This window comes from Lissotriton helveticus, chromosome 9, assembly GCF_964261635.1.
Source record: "Lissotriton helveticus chromosome 9, aLisHel1.1, whole genome shotgun sequence".
Classification (NCBI taxonomy): Eukaryota; Metazoa; Chordata; class Amphibia; order Caudata; family Salamandridae; genus Lissotriton; species Lissotriton helveticus.
This window is the reverse complement of record NC_136070.1, coordinates 270,596,575-270,615,096: the sequence shown is the minus strand read 5'-3', so window position 1 is coordinate 270,615,096 and position 18,522 is coordinate 270,596,575. Positions and strand designations below refer to the sequence as shown.

The following is an 18,522-nucleotide window of genomic DNA, read 5'->3' as shown; positions in this document are numbered from 1 at the left end:
GGGCTCAGCGAACTTAGGCTCACTATAAAGTAAGTCATCCTCCCAATAGATCAAATGCTCCTTGGACCCCAGGCCGGCGGCCTGGTCGGCAGCCTGCTGCCGCACACCAATGAGAGAAGGGCACTCCTTCTGAGCCTGGCAGAATTCCTCCCTGGAGGGACCACCCTCTTGCTGCCACTGGGACAGCTCAGGCAATTCCCCTAGTTCGGCCACCTGCTCCCCTGTAGGTTCCAGGGCATCCCCCTCTGGGTCTGCCTCCTCCTGGACCGTGGGAACAGTGGGGGCCGGTTTCCCGCGCCCTCTACCCCTTCCTCTCTTGGCAGGTCCCTGGGCCACTGTTCCAGGCTCCAGTTTTGCTAGACCGCCCTCTCTGGCTGTCATTGCACGGGTGGACACACAGATCCACGCAGGCAAACCCAACATCTCCAAGTGAGTCCTGTGCTCCACCTCCTTCCATGGGGAGCTCTCCAGGTCATTACCTAATAGACAATCTACAGGCAAGGCATCACTTACAACAATCTCCAAAATACCGGAGACTCCTCCCCACTCAAATGGAACTTTCGCCAGCCTGCAGTAGCGCACTGAACTGTCAGCTGCCACCACAGGCCGGAGTACCTGGGGAACAATTTGCTCTTCAGACACCCACTGACACCTAACAGATGTCAAGCTGGCCCCTGTGTCTCTCAGAGCCTCCACCATCTGTCCATTGATGGTCACCTTCTGCCCGTATTTCTTAGTGTTTTGGGGCAGCAAGGTTTCCTGGGCCATCTCTTGGTCTCCTAGAGAGACAAGGGTCATCAATGCTAACCCCTCCTCCCCACTAGAAATCAAATCCCCTCCCAAAGCTACACTGGCTATCGCCGGAGCTGGAGCTGGAGCACCAGTGGGTGCAGATTTCTTCTTTGGACAGTTTGGAGCAATGTGCCCCACCTCTCTACATGCATAGCAAGTGAGGGTCTTCTTGTCCTGCGGGCCCTTATGGGGCCAGGACTTCTTAGGCTTGGGGGGTTGAGACACCTTCTCTTGGGAACTACTTTGGGGCCCTTTAGAAGACTCCTTTTGATTACCCGTGTCCCCCCCACTCTTCTGCTGGGGACCCTGTCCACCTTAGGCTGGGGTACTTACCACCCCCTTGTGGACCCTGGTGCTAGTCCACCGGTCCGCCTCTTTAGCAAGCTCACTGGGATCAGTTAACTTACTATCCAAAAGATGCTGGCGCAGCTCTGGGACACACAAACTACTTAAGTGCTCCCTACTAATCAAGTGACACAACCCCACATAATCAGTAACTTTGCTGCCCTTCATCCAACCTTCCAGTGCACGCGTGTACATACTCACACACTCCACCCAAGTACTTGAATCAAGCTTCTTGAAGTTCCTAAACTTCTGGCGGTACTGTTCAGCAGTGAGCCCATACCTGAGGCACAAAGCCTCCTTCATGGCGGAGTAGGACAAAGCATCCTTTGCTTCTAAGGGTGCCAAAACATCCCTCCCAGAGGCCTCAAAATGCTTCCACAATCCTGCTCCCCAATTCTTCTCAGGCACCTCATTCATCTTCAAGGCAAGTTCATACGCTCTGAACCACACATAAATATCCTCACCCCTCTGATAATTCTGTACCAGATCCTTTGGTATGTATACCTTACCCGCCTGTACTGGTTGTGCGCTGCCACCATTAGAACTGGACCCTCTCTCTTTATATTTGAAATCCAATTCCTTCATGCTCCTCTCATGAGCCAATTGGAGCTTCTTCTCCTCTAGAGCGAGCGCCTGCCTTCTCTCCTGCGCCGCTCTCTCCTGCGCCTCTTTCTCAACTTCCAAGCGCAGTCTCTTCTCATCGGCTTCCGCCCTGAGCTTCAAAAGCTCAATCTCATGGGCCCTAACTCGCTGATTCTCCTCTATTTCCTCTGGAGACATAACCCTACTGGAGTGGTCGCTGCCGGTCCTAGACCCTGGCTTCCTCACTGGCAATTCACTGGGCAAAAACCCGTTTTCCGGTGTGTCTCCCTCTCCAGTAGCAGCTTCCAGGGCACCATGTTTGGCCTCCCACCAGGCCCTCAGAGCTGTCCGTAGCTCTTCCTTATTTGCGCCGCCCCTTACTGGGCATTCAAGCTGTCTGCAGAATTTTCTCAGTTGCTCCTTGTTATAGGTGAGCAACTCCTGGCTTTCAAATTCCACTTCCCCTTCTGCATTCATGCTTTGCGCGGTCTGAGACATGTTACCTCCTACCCTTTTTCAACTAAAAAGGTTTCACCAAAAAGAAAAAATCCTGCGCAACCTGTTCCGCTAAACTAGACTAGTGATGTACAAGAAATCACTGCCGGTCAAGTGCAATTATTAGTTCAAAATCCCACCGCTGCCACCAATGTTAGAACCGGGAGTCTCTGGTTGGCAAAGGTAAGTACCTTGGCCCAAGTAGGGACCCCTAGCTCCGGTCAGGGCGACGGAATAACCCTCTGAGATAACCCCTGCTCACCCTCTAGGTAGCATGGCGCGAGCAGTCTAGGCTAAACTCGGAGACAATGTGGATAACATTTGCACTTAACACAACAGCAATTCCCAATCCACCACAAACTGAGACCACACAGGTAAGTATATATAAAATATAACTTTATCTAGTTTCAGCATGTAAATGAAGCAGTTGCATGATAATCACTTCTTTAGAACAGATAGCACTTCTAACTTAAAGGTTGCACGTTAAACACTTCATTTAGAACAAGGTTGCACTTAATTCTTAGTAGGTCTTGTAAATAGGCAGTTCTCAGCATAAAAATAAAAATAGTCTCTAGTCTCTCAAATCAGCACTTAAAAGAATATGGCCACTGATTTATACTGTGGTGCTCCCAGCATGCGCAAAGAAAACAAGGCCCACGTGTACTTATATCCGTGGGCTTCATGCGCTGTGGCAACTCCCTCGCGAGGCCCAGGGACTCTTTTTCGTCCCCGGGGCAGCCTCGCGTCTTCCTGAGATACAGGCGCACCACTGCGCACCAGCCGTGCAGACTGCACGCGTCCCCGCCCCGGCCGGTCCCCTTTCCTCTCCCGCCCGCTCTCGACAATCCAACGAGCGGCGGGGGAGGCGGTGAAGCTCACCTGATGGAGGGACGGCGGGCCAGGGGTGCGGGGCGCTTCCAGGTCCCTCGGCGGGGTCGGAGCTCTTCCCCGGTCCCGGCGGTGATTCTGGGCAATCCTTCGGCACCTCCCGCAGCTTCAGCGGAGGCAGCCAATCCGGTCGCGGCCCTCAGTCGAGCCCCTCTGAGCGCGAGGCCGCCAACCAATGGCAGCGCGGCCTCGCCGATGACGCTCCGCGGGCTCAGCCAATCACGGCACACCACAGCTGATGACGCTGCGCCGCGCGGGCCAATCCCGTCGCGGCGTTAGCGAGGGGGCTCGGCTCCCTCAGCCAATGGGGTCGCGGCGGCTTCGTTCTTCGCCGCGGCCGCTCCTGGTCACGAACAGCAACTTCCAGGGGTGATCCTGGCCCCGGGCTGCGACGGTGATTTGGCGGCAAAGGGTTTTAAAGGGCGCTGGTCAGAACTAGACCCCCCTCTCGACCGTGCCACCACCTGGGAGCAGATTTCACGAGGGGAGGCTCCACAAGCCTCCAACCCTCACGATTAATGTGCCGATGAGCACACCGATCTCCTCCTCACGCTCCGCAGTCCAGCACCACGCGTCTCGGGTCCCAACAGCACGATTTTGCAGCTGTTTCCTGGGATAGCTTTAGGAACCTTTAGCCCTGGGTTCCAAGCAGGAGGCCAGCTCTTCTCAGGCCCTTGGAGATTCAATTGTAGACACAGCACACAGCAGAGTCTTGGCAGTTTCAAGTAGGCAGGGTCACAGCACACAGCAAAGTCCCTTTCTTCTCCTTAGCTTCCAGGTGGACAGCAGAACAAGTCAGCCCTTAGAGCACACAGCAAGGCAGTCTTCCTTCAGTTCTCTAGCTGTCCTCCTTCCAGCGAGGGTTCCTTCTTGCTTGCAGAATTTCAGAATCTAATTCTCTGCAGACAGGGGTCCTTTCCTTATACCCCCCAATGTCTTTGAAGTTCTTTGTGCATGGAGGCCCTGGGTCCAGTCTAAACCAGTTCTGGGGGTTGCGGAGCACTGAGGTGTCTCTGGCTTTCTTCTTCCTGTCAGCTTCAGGGCCAGTGGGGTCAGTTGACCACCAGGAGAGAGCTAATGTGGGGGAGGTAGGCAGGCACAGCCCAGCACTTATCTGGCATTCCTTCCTCCCTCCTCCCAAGCAGGCAGATGTGCCCTTTCATCCCCGGGATGGCTCCGACCCTCTCCTCTGGGGCTCTGCAGCCCCTTCCTGTCACATCCAGACCAGGCAGACATTCCACAAACCCAGGCACACAGAAAGGTTTAGACAAGAGAACAGCCACTTTCTAAAAGGGCTATTCTCCAACCCAGGATTTAAAAACACCCTTCACTAAAAGATGTGTCATTAAATTCTGAGTCCAGGGATATCTTTCACTTATGTCCCATCTTGTTCCTATGGGGAGATAGGCTGGTATCACATGGGCCCAGCCCCCCTCCATGTTACTCTATGGAGCAAGATAGCCTTACAGCAGTGAGCACACAAAATGGCTGTAGCCCACTACCAGAGCATAGTACCTGCACTAGCACATGCTCTACCTTATCCATACACTGCACCCTGCCCAGGGGGGTACCTTGAGCCTCCCATAGGGGTGACTGATGTGCACAGACAGGGAAGGATTAGGCCTAGCCAGTGGGGACACTGGCCAGGCTGACATGGCAGTCACTGACTGCACACAGGCTCTGCGCTGGCAGGCCTGAGTCACCATTTTAAAGCTACTCATGTGGGTGGCGCAATCTGCGCTGCAGGCCCACTAGCAGCATTTGTCATCACCAGCCCTGGCACACACAGTGCCCTCTACTAGGGACTTCGTGGTGATACAAATATGCCAATTAGGTATACTCAATCAATATCACAGTTTACAGAAGGAGCACTTACACTCTGACACTGATCAGCAGTGGCAGAGTGTCCAAAACATCTAAATCAGCAAAAACGAAATCCAGCACAGCATCAAAACACATGAGTCAGAGGCAAAAAGATGGGGGAAGAACCACGCCAAAAGGTGTCAGGTCTAACAGTCTCCATTTTGAAGTGGCGATAGACCACAAACTGGTTGAACCACTTGAGATTGATGACTGGGCGAACTTTCTTGTTCTTTTTGCGAACCAAAAAGAGGGAGCTTAGGAAGCCGGAGGGGTCGAAGGGAGCGACAAGGATGGCTTGTTTTTGAAGAAGATTTTGGACCTCCTGAGAGACGAGCAGAGCAACGTCTGCGGAAAAAACCAAAGGAGGAGGAAAAGTAGACTGGGAAGGTGGAGCGTAAAACTCTATGAGATAGCCTTGGACAGAATTGAGGACCCATGGGTCTGCTGTGAGCGTGCGCCACCTGTGAAGAAAGAGAGCAAGACGACCTCCGATTGGAGGGGGAAGGGCTCACCTTGGTTGTTGACGTTGTTGTTGTTGGAACGGAAACCTTTCCGTCCTCGGCCCCGGAAGCCACGTCCTCGTTGGGGGTAAAATTGTGGCTTGAATTCTTGATAGCCGGAATTGGCTGCGCCTCTGGAACCTTGGTTCGGATAACCGCGGCCGGAAGAGCGGTTCCTGCCTCTGCCGGCCCTGCCAAAAACCCGGGGGGCAAACACTTTTTTGATGGAAAATTGGGCCTTGTCCAAGGAAGCAAAAGTGGACACATAACGGCTGAGATCCTTGACGAGGGAATCACCAAACAAAAGTCTGTCAGCTTTAACACCAGGATCCTGGGATGCCAAGTTAGCCAACTTTGGGTCCAATTTGATTAACAGACCCTTTCGGCGCTCATGAATGATTGCTGCATTTGCATTACCTAAAAGGCAAAAGGACCTCTGGAGCCACAAGGAAATTTCTTCTGGATCAAGGTCTGAACCTTCTAAACGGGCTGTCTCCGCCATATCCAAAACCCGGGCAAAAGGACCCACAATGTCCAACAGCTTGTCCTGGCAAGTGGACCAAGCTTTATCCACACCCTTGCGTGGATCTTTACCAAATTTCGAAAAGAAAGTAAGGAGGGGCTGGTCTATAGAAGGAGTAACGGTAACATGACAGGGAAGGGAAGGCTTGGGACATTCGGATTTGAGCTTAGCTCGAACAGACTTATCCAAAGGCAGGCGAAGCTTGGAGAAGATGTACTCTCCCACATGTGGAGTGGGGAACCACTCTGTAGAATTAGGATGTCTGATAGAAGAGGGGTCAAACATAGGATTGCCCTCTGAATCCAACACAGGTTGAGACGCAAAAGCATCCAACCTAGCTTTCTTGGGGGAAGGAGGATCAACCAATTTAAAGAAATCTGTTAAGTCATCAGTGTCACCCATATCATCGTCATCATCAGTGTCAGGAATAGTATTAATGACCAGCTTCTTAGGAACCTCCACATTTTTGTTTTACTTTTAGACATAGAAATCTTTATCCCCTCCTTGGAAGGAGGCCTGGGAGGAACCACGTCCTCAGTCAAATGCGAGGAGGACTCGCGACCCAACAGTGACACATTTTTTGAAAGAGAAGTGGAAGGAACCAGTTTACGTTTTCTGCTATCCCCCGCAGAATGGGCCAAAGCTTCGGTCATGAGGCTCAGAAGGGAATTCTCCATGTATTTGGAAACACGAGTCATTGAAGCCTCGACAGCAGTCTCCACAGAGTTATTTATAAATTGACTGAGGTCAGTTTTGAAAGCCTCGCTTTCCTCATTATCTAACTCCGGAGAGCTTGGAATCTCCATGACAGGAAAAACAGTGAGGTAAGGGTTAATGCACTTAGAAAACAAAGGGGGCGTAAACGGGCCGGAATGGCAGGGAGACAATCCCCTGTGGGCGGGCACCGTGTGTATCAGGAAACGGGAGGCAGACGAGCCGCAGGAAACCACAGAGCACAGTCGGGATGCAGCCGGTGAGGAGCAGGGAGCAGGGAACGGGAAGCGGGCGCAGCGGAAAGAACCAAACGCTGCGGCGCGCGAGGGGGAGGCAGGTCCGAAACGGGACCGGAGCAATGTGGAAAATGAGCGCGAACGCGCTGGAGGCACAATAAAGAATATGGCAACAAATAGGCAATAAACAAGCAATTATTAATGCAGTCAACGAACAAATACGAGAAATACGATAGAGGAAATAGTAAATGCGACTTATCTGACTGTGTAGCAGCAAGAAAAGAGGACTACGTGTGGTCAGAGCTGGCCAAATATACTATCCTGGTTATGATTGGTTCATTGTTTGTTTACTCTAATCCCATTGGCCAGTAGTTCTTCTGCTGTGCCTTCTGGGTATTTGTAGTTGTTACTTATCTTGCTGCTATTGAGAATAAAGCAAGAAAAGAAGGCATAATAGGAGCCTCCGTTCTTGACATAAAATTTGAATCGTAGTAACTGCCTAGGAATTTTTCTCTATTATAGTATTACCCTGGCCTAGGAGTTCTAGTAACCTTACAGGGGGTCCTTGATATTTTCATGATACAGATTGAGAAGGGGCAGGGCGCCTGAGCAGAAGTGACTTCACTTATATTCAGGTGTGGTTCGCCAGTATGAACTAATCCGTGCACAGTGTCCTGGCAACATTCACATTTTTTTTATCTCATTGAAGTTTTTAGAAAAATGCCTTCTTTAGAGAAACCCCCTCCTTCTTTTCATAATACTTAAAACACTGACACAATGTTTTGCAACACGGCACATTCCACAAATGTGGGCCATTTTTGGGGGGGGGGGGGGTGCCCAGGGCTTTTGTTTATCCCAATCCAACCCTGGACAGGTCACGTCACAATCACAGGCACATAACACATGATGTTTGGGACCACCTAGGATGGAGAAACAAAACAGAGAATTTGCCAATTAAATTGAATACGAATGGAGAATAGATTTTAAGCAGGAGCAAGCTAAAATCAAATTATTTTTGGCTTGATAATTTAGGGATCTCCAACCTAAATTGTGGACTTTGGTGTGTATGACGCAGTATTTGACAGTATGCAGATAGCTACTTTAACTGGCAATGCTCATAAAAGAAAAGGACGGTAACAAACTAAACATGTCACTCTTCCGAACACTGAAAACGTAGACTATGTAAAAGAAAGTGGGGGGAAGAACAACCAAGAGCAAAGAAACACATAACCGGACTCTCCATACCTTCAGCAGCACAGACATCCCAGCTTATATAACAGAACACAGTCTGCAGTAAGGTATAACAAGGTAAATAGAACCAACATTGCTGAAGAAATTAAAGAAAGACAACCACGGCAGCGCAATGGAAATAAAAGATGGACCAATGGCCAAATTTAATTACCAACGTAGCAGACATTGCTTACATTGAACAAGAAGGAATATAAACAAGGAGTCTACGCAACATACTCCATTAGCATTCTGACACACAAATAGAATCTTTCGGAAGTCGTTATATTCTTTCGAAATTTAGTGATGTCATAAATCAATACAAACAGCTACTCTTTTAATTTCGAAACATCCGGTTTTATATATACCTTAAAAAAGCAGTTCGACATAAAACATACAATTTTAGAAACTTCATTCAAAACCTTCATGGGAAATGTAAATTTCGCAGTTTTTATCCCGGACATAGACATCCATGGCTCTTTCTTTTGTTCTATTCACAGGACGGCAAAAGAGCGATCTAGTTATCAGAACAGAACCCTTGTCAGCCATCTTGGAACGGTGTCATGAATTTAGCATCACAGGAAAGTAGGTGTTTCAACTTCACCACTCAGTCCGTGGAACTTTGTTACGTGTGGCTTTGTCGCCATAGATACGGCAAGGCGCGCGCCACGGATGGAGTCCTCAGTGGGGGCCCATCGGAAGGGCTGCAGATCGGGGCCCCCAGGGCTAGAAGAGGAGTCGCGCCCTCCCGGACTTTCCCCGTTAGCTCTGGTTATTCTGCTCTCCTTGCTCAGCCGCTTCCATCGCCTACCCGAGCCGGCACACGTTTGGTGAGTAGCGGTTCGGGTCCCTGTACTAACAATACTTCGTCCCGTTCTGCACTCCATATATTCCAGTTCTCCCCGTCTCTAACACCCCAGTAATAAATTAAGGTTCCTAGTCATTTATTTTCATAGTAATGAACATCATATCCACACAAATCCAAGAATGCAAAACACGTTTTGGACTGTATGAGCTATGTAGACTTGTACCGGGGGAACTTAACAGAACTATGTTAATACATTTCCATGATATATCACACATTATTGACTGTTGCGTTTTAGAGATCTTGCAGAGTCCTTCCTGTGATATTCTAGATTCTGTGTTATTACATATATTTATGCTATTTAGTTTTATTTTGTACTAGCTTTCTTAATGTTTAAAGGTATTATAGTACACCTGTTGTTGTTCCTTGTACTTTCTGGAATTCTGATACCGCTTTTATTTTATCCCTGGACATGATTTATAATAGTATTTGCATATTTAAGTTAAACTTGAGTGGCACGTACCTTCATTCAATGGTGCACAGTGATGTGGCGTAATGGGAAGAGCAGCTGACTTTGGCACTGAGGAACCAGGTTCAGTCTTGATCAACATCCTGTCATTCTCCCAGTGATTATAAAACAACAAGCGGTCGCCAAAAATAGGTTTTGCCGCCCTATGCGAGAGCTATTTATTGGCTGTACCTAATGTCTTTTAGACATTTTGTGCAGCGAAGTAGAGTGGCATGGTATTGAGTGGCGCAGAGTGGAGTGCTGTGGTGCAGAGTAGTCTAGCAGAGGGTGCAGTGGCCCAGAGTACAGTGGTGTGCACTATAGTACAGTGGCATATAGTAGAGAGATGCAGAGTAGTGTCGTAGAATGAATGCCGTGGTGTAGAGTGATGTAGAGTAGAACGGCTTAAATTGTAGTGGGTAAAGTGGTATAGAGTGTTTAGGCATGGAATAGGGTCGTGCAGAGTAGAGTAGCATAAATTGCAGAGGCTTAGAGTGCAGTGGTGCAGAGTGGAGTGCAGTGGCGTAGAGTGGTGCAGAATAGAGTGCAGTGGTACAGACTAGAGAGTAGGGGGTGGGGGAGAAAAGAAGCAACATGGAAGGGGTGCAGGTGGGAGGGAATAGAAGCTACATGGATGGGATATGGGAGACTGATAACACAAGCACTAATTTGGAGTGCTTGAACTCAAAAAGATCTAGCCCTTAAACTGGCATAGTGGATGGACACAAGTACTTGGTCCATGCTCCAGAAAAAGACTAAACACAAGAAGAACATGGTGTCTGCAAGCTGTGACAAACAGAGATGAAGACAATGAGTGTGTCGCTAAAGCTAACTCATGGCAAGCTATGGGTGGACTACAAGCCCACTGTATGTCAACAACATGTCCCACAGAGATAGCGCATGCGCTGTCAAGGCAAAACCTAAACAAATATGTCCTTGTGTAATGTAACTGGTGCTCAAGTAAAGTCCTCCAATACTTTAATTTAAAACTGCACACAAAAAACAATTGCGAGTGTAATTTCATAAAACATCAATTTAAGACTCCTGCATGCATTTTTTAAATATAAAATAGCACAATATGTAGATCTGGGCATTTTAGGGTGTGAATAACCACTTATAACTAATTGAACCCACACAAACATGAAAAATTGTAGATGCTTACAAATTGATAGCAAGCCCAAAAGGGGTTGCAATGGTAGGATTTCTCCTTGGGAAAAAATATTTTCTGAGGTAGGGACCTGGGAGTGGAAGTTATCAACAGCAGTATTTCACACTCTCACATATACACCATCTACTTTAACCACTTGGGCATAGCCGCAAATCTGCGCCTGTGCGGCCGTTTTAATGAGTGGGCGGGTTCATGACGGCCCCCAGCCGTCATCAGCACACGCCCACCGTGATGCATGACGGCCGGGGGCCGTCACCAGCATGGAAGGGGTTAAGACATTCAAAAAAGCATTTAAATAGAAGTAATCAGAAATTCACAAGAATTCCAGTACTACTTCAGGGAAAATGGAAGTGTTCCAGCTCCAATGAGTGCTCCTGAAATCCACAGATTTCCAAACAAGCTTTGGCATAGCTAACAGGTCTTGCTTTTGGGCTTTGCAATTGATTTTATCCACGTTATACAGGCATGGCCAAATAACAAAAATAAAAGCATAGGGTGCAGCTGGCCATGTCCTTCTGTGAGTGTGGCATCATGCATGCATGCGCCGACAAAATAATTCAGGTGCTTTTTTCTTCTTATTTACTGATCCGAGTTGCATTGCTATATAAAATGAACAAGCATTGGCATAGCCAATAGGTCTCACCTTTGGGACCTTATGTGTTTAACCAGAACTTTTGGCTATGTTGTAGAGCATTGTGGCTGCTGAGCGTCATGTTGAAAAGTTATTATAAAAAATATTAAGCATTTTTGTTACTTTTATACAAACCAAGACCACATTATATACAACTGAACAACCTGATTAAAAATAGATTTTAACACAAAAAATGTCTTCTACTTTTTTTGTACATGCACTGCTGGCAATTTCTTACTGCCTGTTCTCATGCTTGTTTGTTATAAATGTTTTTGTTATGGGGGAGCAGGACATAAATAACGGGGGAGTGGAGGTTGGAAAACAGTAATTTAATTAGAACATGAGCAGAGGACGGACACTAGGTGAGAATCAACAGATGCCAGATTCCGAGGGCAGATTGACGTGATTCTTAGGTGATGTTTAGGTGATGCTTAGGTGGTGCGCTGATGCAAAATGGTGGTGGTGAGTTATGGTTGGTGCTCAGGTGGTGCCACTATATGGTGTGGTTTGGAGGTACGTTGTGGAGTTGAAATATGCTGTTTGGTGTATAATTATGTGGTGTGTATTGGAAATGTGTGGAGTTGAATTGTGTGGCCGGGAACTGTGGTGTTGAGTGAAATTATGCTTAGTGAAATTGTGTCATGTGTGGCGTGCATTTATGTTGATTGGTGGTATGTGGCATAGAGTGCATTTATGTGGAGTGTATTTATGTTGCATTGAGTAGAGTGCAAGTATGTGGCATGTAATTATGTGGCACAGTGGTATTATGTGGAGTGTATTTATGTTGTATTGAATAGAGTGTAATTATGTGACCTGTAATTATGTGGTACAATTATGTGTCTTTTTTTGTGCCACAAAATTTGCAAACCTATGCCGCAGTATTCTGTGGGGTTTAAGTTAAACAGTGGTAATAATGCATGTGCAAGTAACATTCATGCGCATATGTTTTCCTGAAAGTATTGCAGTATTTTTCACATAGCTATAGTAAACAAGTAAACATAAAGAAATAACTTACACAAAGCAATATAGGAACACAATCAAAACATAACAGGGCCAAACCCAACAGCCAAAACAGAATACAACACAACAACCGCCGTACAATAAAACAAAATCATACATTGTAATAGAGCACAAAAACACAGGTGCACAAAGAACAGGACACTTCACCACCACAACAAATGGCCAAACAACCACTGCTCTCTAACGTTCTTGTAATGCGTTACAACTTTTCAAATAGTGTTTTCATAATATGTTAGTAAAAGGTGTTTAGAGCAAGAACTGCCTTAACCTACCACCAAAAACATGAGGTGGCGCCAGTCAAAAATGTTTTATCATATGGCCTATTACATGCAGCACTAAGTACGGTCCTCTGCTCCCTCATCGTGACCCGCAAAACGAGCTATTGGCTATCGCAGGCTCTCAACACTCTACTTCAAAGGATGGACCCTGTGGACAACCGTAGAGTGGAGGGGCTGACGTCCGCAGCGCTTTTAAGTTCCATACCTAGTGGACAGACAATGTTGCGAGACAATTGCTCTCACATGCACAATGATCTAATTTCCTAACAGTTGACCCGTTCGCACTGAAATGGCTGTAGGTGCTCTAGTGTCTGTATTAACTCGGGAGATACGTGAAGTAAAGCGGGATGTTCTCTTTGTCTTGTGTTTTTTTTTTATCTTTGATGCCTGACGCAAAAACAATGAACACACAACATAAGGATGTACAGGAGAATGTGCGCAGCATGAAGAGAGAGCAGAAAACAAAGGGGGAGTGGCAGCACCAAAGGGAAATGCAATCTGAATTGCCCTCAGTCAGAGGAGCCACTAAAGGGCCACTCAGCGGGGGCAGCAGCACGTGCGGCCTCCCTCGAAGCTAAACCCAGCGCTAAACATAAATGTGCACACAGAACCAAGTGCTTGGAAAACGGCACCCATGCCTCACCGTAACCCACAAACCTTTTTAAAATATGGGCTAAAATAGAGAAAGATACAACTCTAAAATGCATAGACTATCAAAGAACCGTACATTGTGCATACTTGCTACAGACTTTGGGTTCCGCAACATTTCTGTGCCCTTTGGAAAAGATCAATGTTTTCTTGGGTACCTTGATTTTGAAACAGATCCAGGTAGAAAGGTCGGGCATATATATAATTTTGTTCAACAAGGAGCACATTAATATACATACTATTTTTGTACTTGTATTTTGCATTTGATTGCGGATACGTTCCTGGAGAAGATTACCGATGGAATAGACATGATTCCTCAATTGCATCTAAATCACCATGTCCTGATCCAGTCTCCCCTACAAACATTCAATTATAATAAATATTTTTTGCATGTTTTGAAGTGTTCTGACACCTTCTGCCAAGTTGGCGCTATGTCACAATTGAAAATTAAAACGGGGCTGAGGCTGTATTCATATATGTAAATGCGGCGGAATATTTATCCTGCGGGAGCGCGAGTTGCGCAGCACGCTGCGGAAATGGCTGCGCTCCTGCGGCGCACGCCTGGTGTTTGTGAGCCAGGAACCGCGACTAACAAGGTCCCATTAGCGCCACCATTGTGCACGCCAAACTCCCTCGCCGGCACCTCCTCCCTCTCAGCGTACCTACTTAAAAAAAATATAATCGTTTAAAACATGTGAAGTGTTTATCTCACGATTCAAAAGTCAATTTGTACACCGAAAGAGCGGCAATGATAAAAGCTTCTTTAGCATTTGAATCTATTTAAATGCAAAGCTTTTTCCCTTTTATTCTTTCTGTTCTGTACCTTCTGGAGAATCACAAACATTGCTCATTATCATCTGGATGGTACAGAACGTCCCAGGCACTATCCAAAGCAGAGTTCTAGAAGGGTCGTTTCTGTTCCAGAAATGGCAGAATGGGACAGTACCGTCCTGATAATCGACTCGCAAGGCATGCAGTCTCCCGACAGGCAGAACAAGGAGGCACTGCAGCTGCTCGCTCCCGCAGGCAAAAGGCCGTGGGATGCGAGGAATGCAGCTGTAGCGTCCCACGAGTGGTGCGCGCGCTGTAAGGAAAACAGACGCAAAAGTAAAAGCTAATTAGACCGGATCCAGAACAGTTGGCACCCTATGCGCTCCCAAGACCCCTAGGCCATGGGAGTGCTAGTTTTGAGGTGAGGTGGGACATGCACCCGTCTTTGGCCATTTGCGTGCTTTCAATTATTGAAAGCCACACACAAAGGACAATGGGATATGTGGGAGGAGGCACACCCACACGGAGAAGGCTCTTGGAAGTATGAAGTGATTCCAAGAGCCCTCTCCTTGTGTAGCGCATGCGCGCTGCACTCTAGGCGAGACCTAAAAAGTAGCACAAATGTCATATATATATTTTTTTTAAGTAGGTGGGCGGATAGGGTAAGCATTATGGAGGGTGCAGGTGAAGGGAAGCATCACAGAAGGACAGTGGGTGGGCATAAGCAGTCCAGATTTCGTGGGTGGGGGAAGCGACACGAGAGCAGCCGAAGAGCGGGTGGGAGTAAAGAAGCACACAGGTGAGAGAGAGCAACGTGGACCTCGGGAGAGAAGCACATGGGCGAAAAATCCTTTTGCGGGGGGGACACTTGGGCGATCGCAGCATGGAGGTGTGCGGGAGAGAAGCAAACAGGTTAGAGAAAGAAACTGAGAGCCACAGATGGGGCAAAAGAAGTACACGAGGGGAGACCGCTGGAAAACACATGCATTCTCATGGAGTACCTAAACCACACAGGAAAAGTAGTGCCTTAAAAGTGAGCAGTGGCAGGACCCAAGTAATGCAGTCATGTTCCAGAGGAAGGACAGAGGGAGAAACTGAAGCCCACAAATGAAAACTAATAAGGAGCAAACGGGTGAGACTGACTTTAAAAGGAATCAATGCTAAGCAGTGGCAGGGCTGTAAGCCTGTAACAAGCTGACAGTTGGTCTTTTCGCTAGCAGACGTTTTGTACTGTCTGTTTGGCAAGATGAGAAATGTCAGAAATTAACTCTAAAAGTAGCTATAAACCCACAAGAGTAAAATTCAGAATTTTGTACACTATGTGTTCTTTCTTTAGCGATTTCTGTCACTTTCGTTTTGTCCGCCGTGTGGTAAGTTCTGTCAATCAACCGCAGGGAAGCATGAGCATTGTACAAGCTAGCAAATAAAATAGCATTTTTAGTTAATCCAAGACATTATGCGCCATAGCGTTCCCTAACATGGTATATGTCATGACATTATCTTCATATCACTCTTTCTTCACGTCTCACACATTTTAGATTTATTTTTACATTTGTCACTACCCTGCTCTTTGAAATGTAAGCGAGTGGTGCGTGTTTTTTTTTTTTTTAATCACAGGGTTATTCAGCTGTGTCAGGACACCCAATATGTATGGTCCTATGTTCCGAAATTGAGATCCCAGTGTGATTCAGATGACTAGTTATAATTGAGCTTCTTGCAGTCGACCCAGGAAGGGACAGTGGAGTAGCTTCAGGGCATTGAGCAGAAGGAGTTGAAAGTGAAGTTACAGGATTATCCAGAGTATTAGACAAAGAGGTATCAGTCTGCAGGTAGGCCTGCTTTCATGAAATTGTTGCTCTGAGTTCGGTGCTCCAGATTACCTGAAGTGGTAAACATCTGGCTTGCACACAGGCTATGAGTGACGCATGCACAATTACGCACTCACGCATGCAGAAAGGACAGAGAAATCAAACTGCAGGGGCTGAGAGAAGGTGAGACAAAACAAGCGCGATCACAGTAGAACTCCTTACACGTGACAGAACCAAAGATTAATATCCACTTAGAGAAGCAGTCCTCAGCTCTTTGTTCGTCTCCCTCTCACCTTGGAAACTAAAATGAGAGAAAACGCAATTATTGGAGGCAATCAGCTCCTTCCCTTCCAGAAAGGTGATTGAGGCATATATCATTAGAGTAGTTATTGAGAAAACATTGGCCCATGAACATAATAGTCACCATGTGTTTACCTTCCCCTCTGCAGGCTCGTGCAATGAGGAGTCTGTGTCCAAGCAGGAAAATCGGACTGGTCTCCCAGATGATACTGAGCCCAGGGGTAAATTTACATTGGAAGGCAGGACGAGTTATGCTGGTTAATAAAATAATTGCTTGTAAAATGGGCTTTCGGGTGGCGGATGAGCCAGACCATCCTGGCCGCATTAAACGCCTAAACTGGCAGGATTTCCCGTTTTGTCAAAAGTGAAAAAAGTAGATTTAAAGTGAGTAGAAAGAACTGGATCGACGCACCCTGTGCAGGTTTATGCCTAAACTTGACCTACCTGAGATTGAAATGCATCGCCTGCCACTGTTACAAGAGCTTCCGTTGTTTCATGTGTGACTGGAATGTCCTGATCATAATCCAGTAGCGCACGATCCGACATGATACCAGGTGCCAGACTAGTGGTTTGAGATGATATCGTGCGTAAGGAATTACGCAGTGGAAGTCACATCTCCCGCTCCCTGTAGCCACACAGAGTCTGGTGCCTCCTGTTTTCTATTCAAACACCCTAAGACTGCAAACTGAAACTATGGGCCCTGGGATCTGCCAGGGAATATCTCTCAGTTTATGTGAAACAAGGCACAACTAAATTATTGGTTCTTGGAGGGAAACCACTTTTACTGATTTAAATTGATTAAAATCATAGACTGCAGCATCAACATGCAAACCCTGGGCATTACTGCCTTTGACTAATACCTGGGGTGGCTTTAATTAGCCAATCTTGAAATAGGACTGGACAGGGGCCCCTTCTCCATGAACAATACAAATAAACGTTGCCATAATTTTGGAAATCACCCCTAGTTCTGAACTATTCTGAATCCCCCTGACAAGTCCCATTACATAACAGTGTAGTAAACTCCTTGTGAGTTCTATCGAATGTCAATGCTGTATCTGCCACAAGACCGTACCATAATACATTAAAACAGATATGACGCCCACGACGCTAGCCATACTCTGGAATGTTGGTGCAGGAAAGAGGCTTATGCACTTTGGAGGATGCTGATGAGTGCGGCTACCCATGATCCTTTTCTTTACTTGCGAAATTAGCTTTGCTTTGAAAGGAACTCGCACTGCTTGTGTCTTTGAAAGAGCCTTTTCCAGAAAAGTGTTACATTGTGGACCATATGCCCCCAAAATGGAACACAAAGCTGCTAACTCTTTTGTGCACTCTGTTTGCCAGTCTCAAACCAATATGTTTAGTCAGCCTACTACTGCCTCACATCTGATCCTACAGAAATATGTAGAGTGGTATCCTTTATTATTCTAAATAACATAAGGGCTCCTTCAGAGTGACCGAAGCAAGTTCCTTCAGAAAACACCTATTTGGTAATGATCAGTAGAATTGGGAAAAAAGAGGGAGTACAATAATACGAAACCAAATAAATGTCTTTTAAGCCACATATGCATATAAAAACCAATGATAGAACATAATTTGGTAAGCAACAGTGCAACTGTGGCATTGTGGAGTGACAGTGCAGTAAGCAAGTCCATTGCAATAAAGACTCATGAAGTTCTGGCCAGTTACTGTCAAATTGTTGGAATAGAATCCTACTTTGTGGACTTTTGTGGCTATACGTTTCGACCCCCAAGAAGGGCACATTATCAGGGTGCTTCAGGGGGACATTGGTTAATCACCACTGCTATCTACCACCTTTCAGTGGTGAAAAGGGCCATGAGTATCCGCAAATGAATAAAAAGCAAACAAAATCAAAAGGTGGTTGTAACAGTCTAACCTAAGATGGGACAGGCTCTGACAGTGGTAGAATAAAATTTGTAATGGCTAGAAGTAGGAGGTGGCATATATAGGGACCAGCATGTGTTGTCTAACAACTATGTAGCAAGCAAGGAAAAGTACTTTCAGACTTACCCTTGAATAGGTGTCGAACAATTCAACATAAACAATGGTGAACCCTTATCCTCCCTGATACAAAAGTGGGTAAGTGAGTTTAATTATTTATGGAGAATATAAATGGGAGAAAATATTTGAAAGTAAAAAGGGGTGCCGATTCGAAACTTACCAAGCAATCCGGCCAGGCATATATAGAAAATCTGCTAACCATCTCAATTAAAGAAACATGTCAGGAAAAAGTCCATGGTAGAGCGGTGCGGAAACATCCACACATGAAAGGAAAAGATGCATGATGCAGTAGGGTAACTGTCTGTGACAATGCGGTACGTGCGTTAAGGGCACAGCCCCACTGATATGGTTGTGCCAGTAAGTGCTTAATTTGAGCAGTGGTTGCGGGTGCTGGCACC

General features: G+C 46.7%; 2 protein-coding genes and 1 pseudogene across 2 annotated transcripts in view; 1 reads left to right on the top strand and 2 right to left on the bottom strand.

Moving 5' to 3' along the window:
* GSTZ1 (glutathione S-transferase zeta 1) overlaps positions 1 to 8,234 on the bottom strand; it is a 94,100-nt gene extending 85,866 nt beyond the window's left edge. The window contains exon 1 of the mRNA XM_078659957.1: positions 8,184 to 8,234. Within this exon, the coding sequence (XP_078516083.1) occupies positions 8,184 to 8,201 (18 nt within the window). The 5' untranslated portion in view covers positions 8,202 to 8,234. The remainder of the gene's footprint in view (positions 1 to 8,183) is intronic.
* Positions 5,368 to 6,794, bottom strand: LOC144782546 (uncharacterized; annotated as a pseudogene).
* A 499-nt stretch (positions 8,235 to 8,733) lies between the features above and the next one.
* POMT2 (protein O-mannosyltransferase 2) overlaps positions 8,734 to 18,522 on the top strand; it is a 425,522-nt gene continuing 415,733 nt past the window's right edge. The window contains exon 1 of the mRNA XM_078659955.1: positions 8,734 to 8,995. Within this exon, the coding sequence (XP_078516081.1) occupies positions 8,838 to 8,995 (158 nt within the window). The 5' untranslated portion in view covers positions 8,734 to 8,837. The remainder of the gene's footprint in view (positions 8,996 to 18,522) is intronic.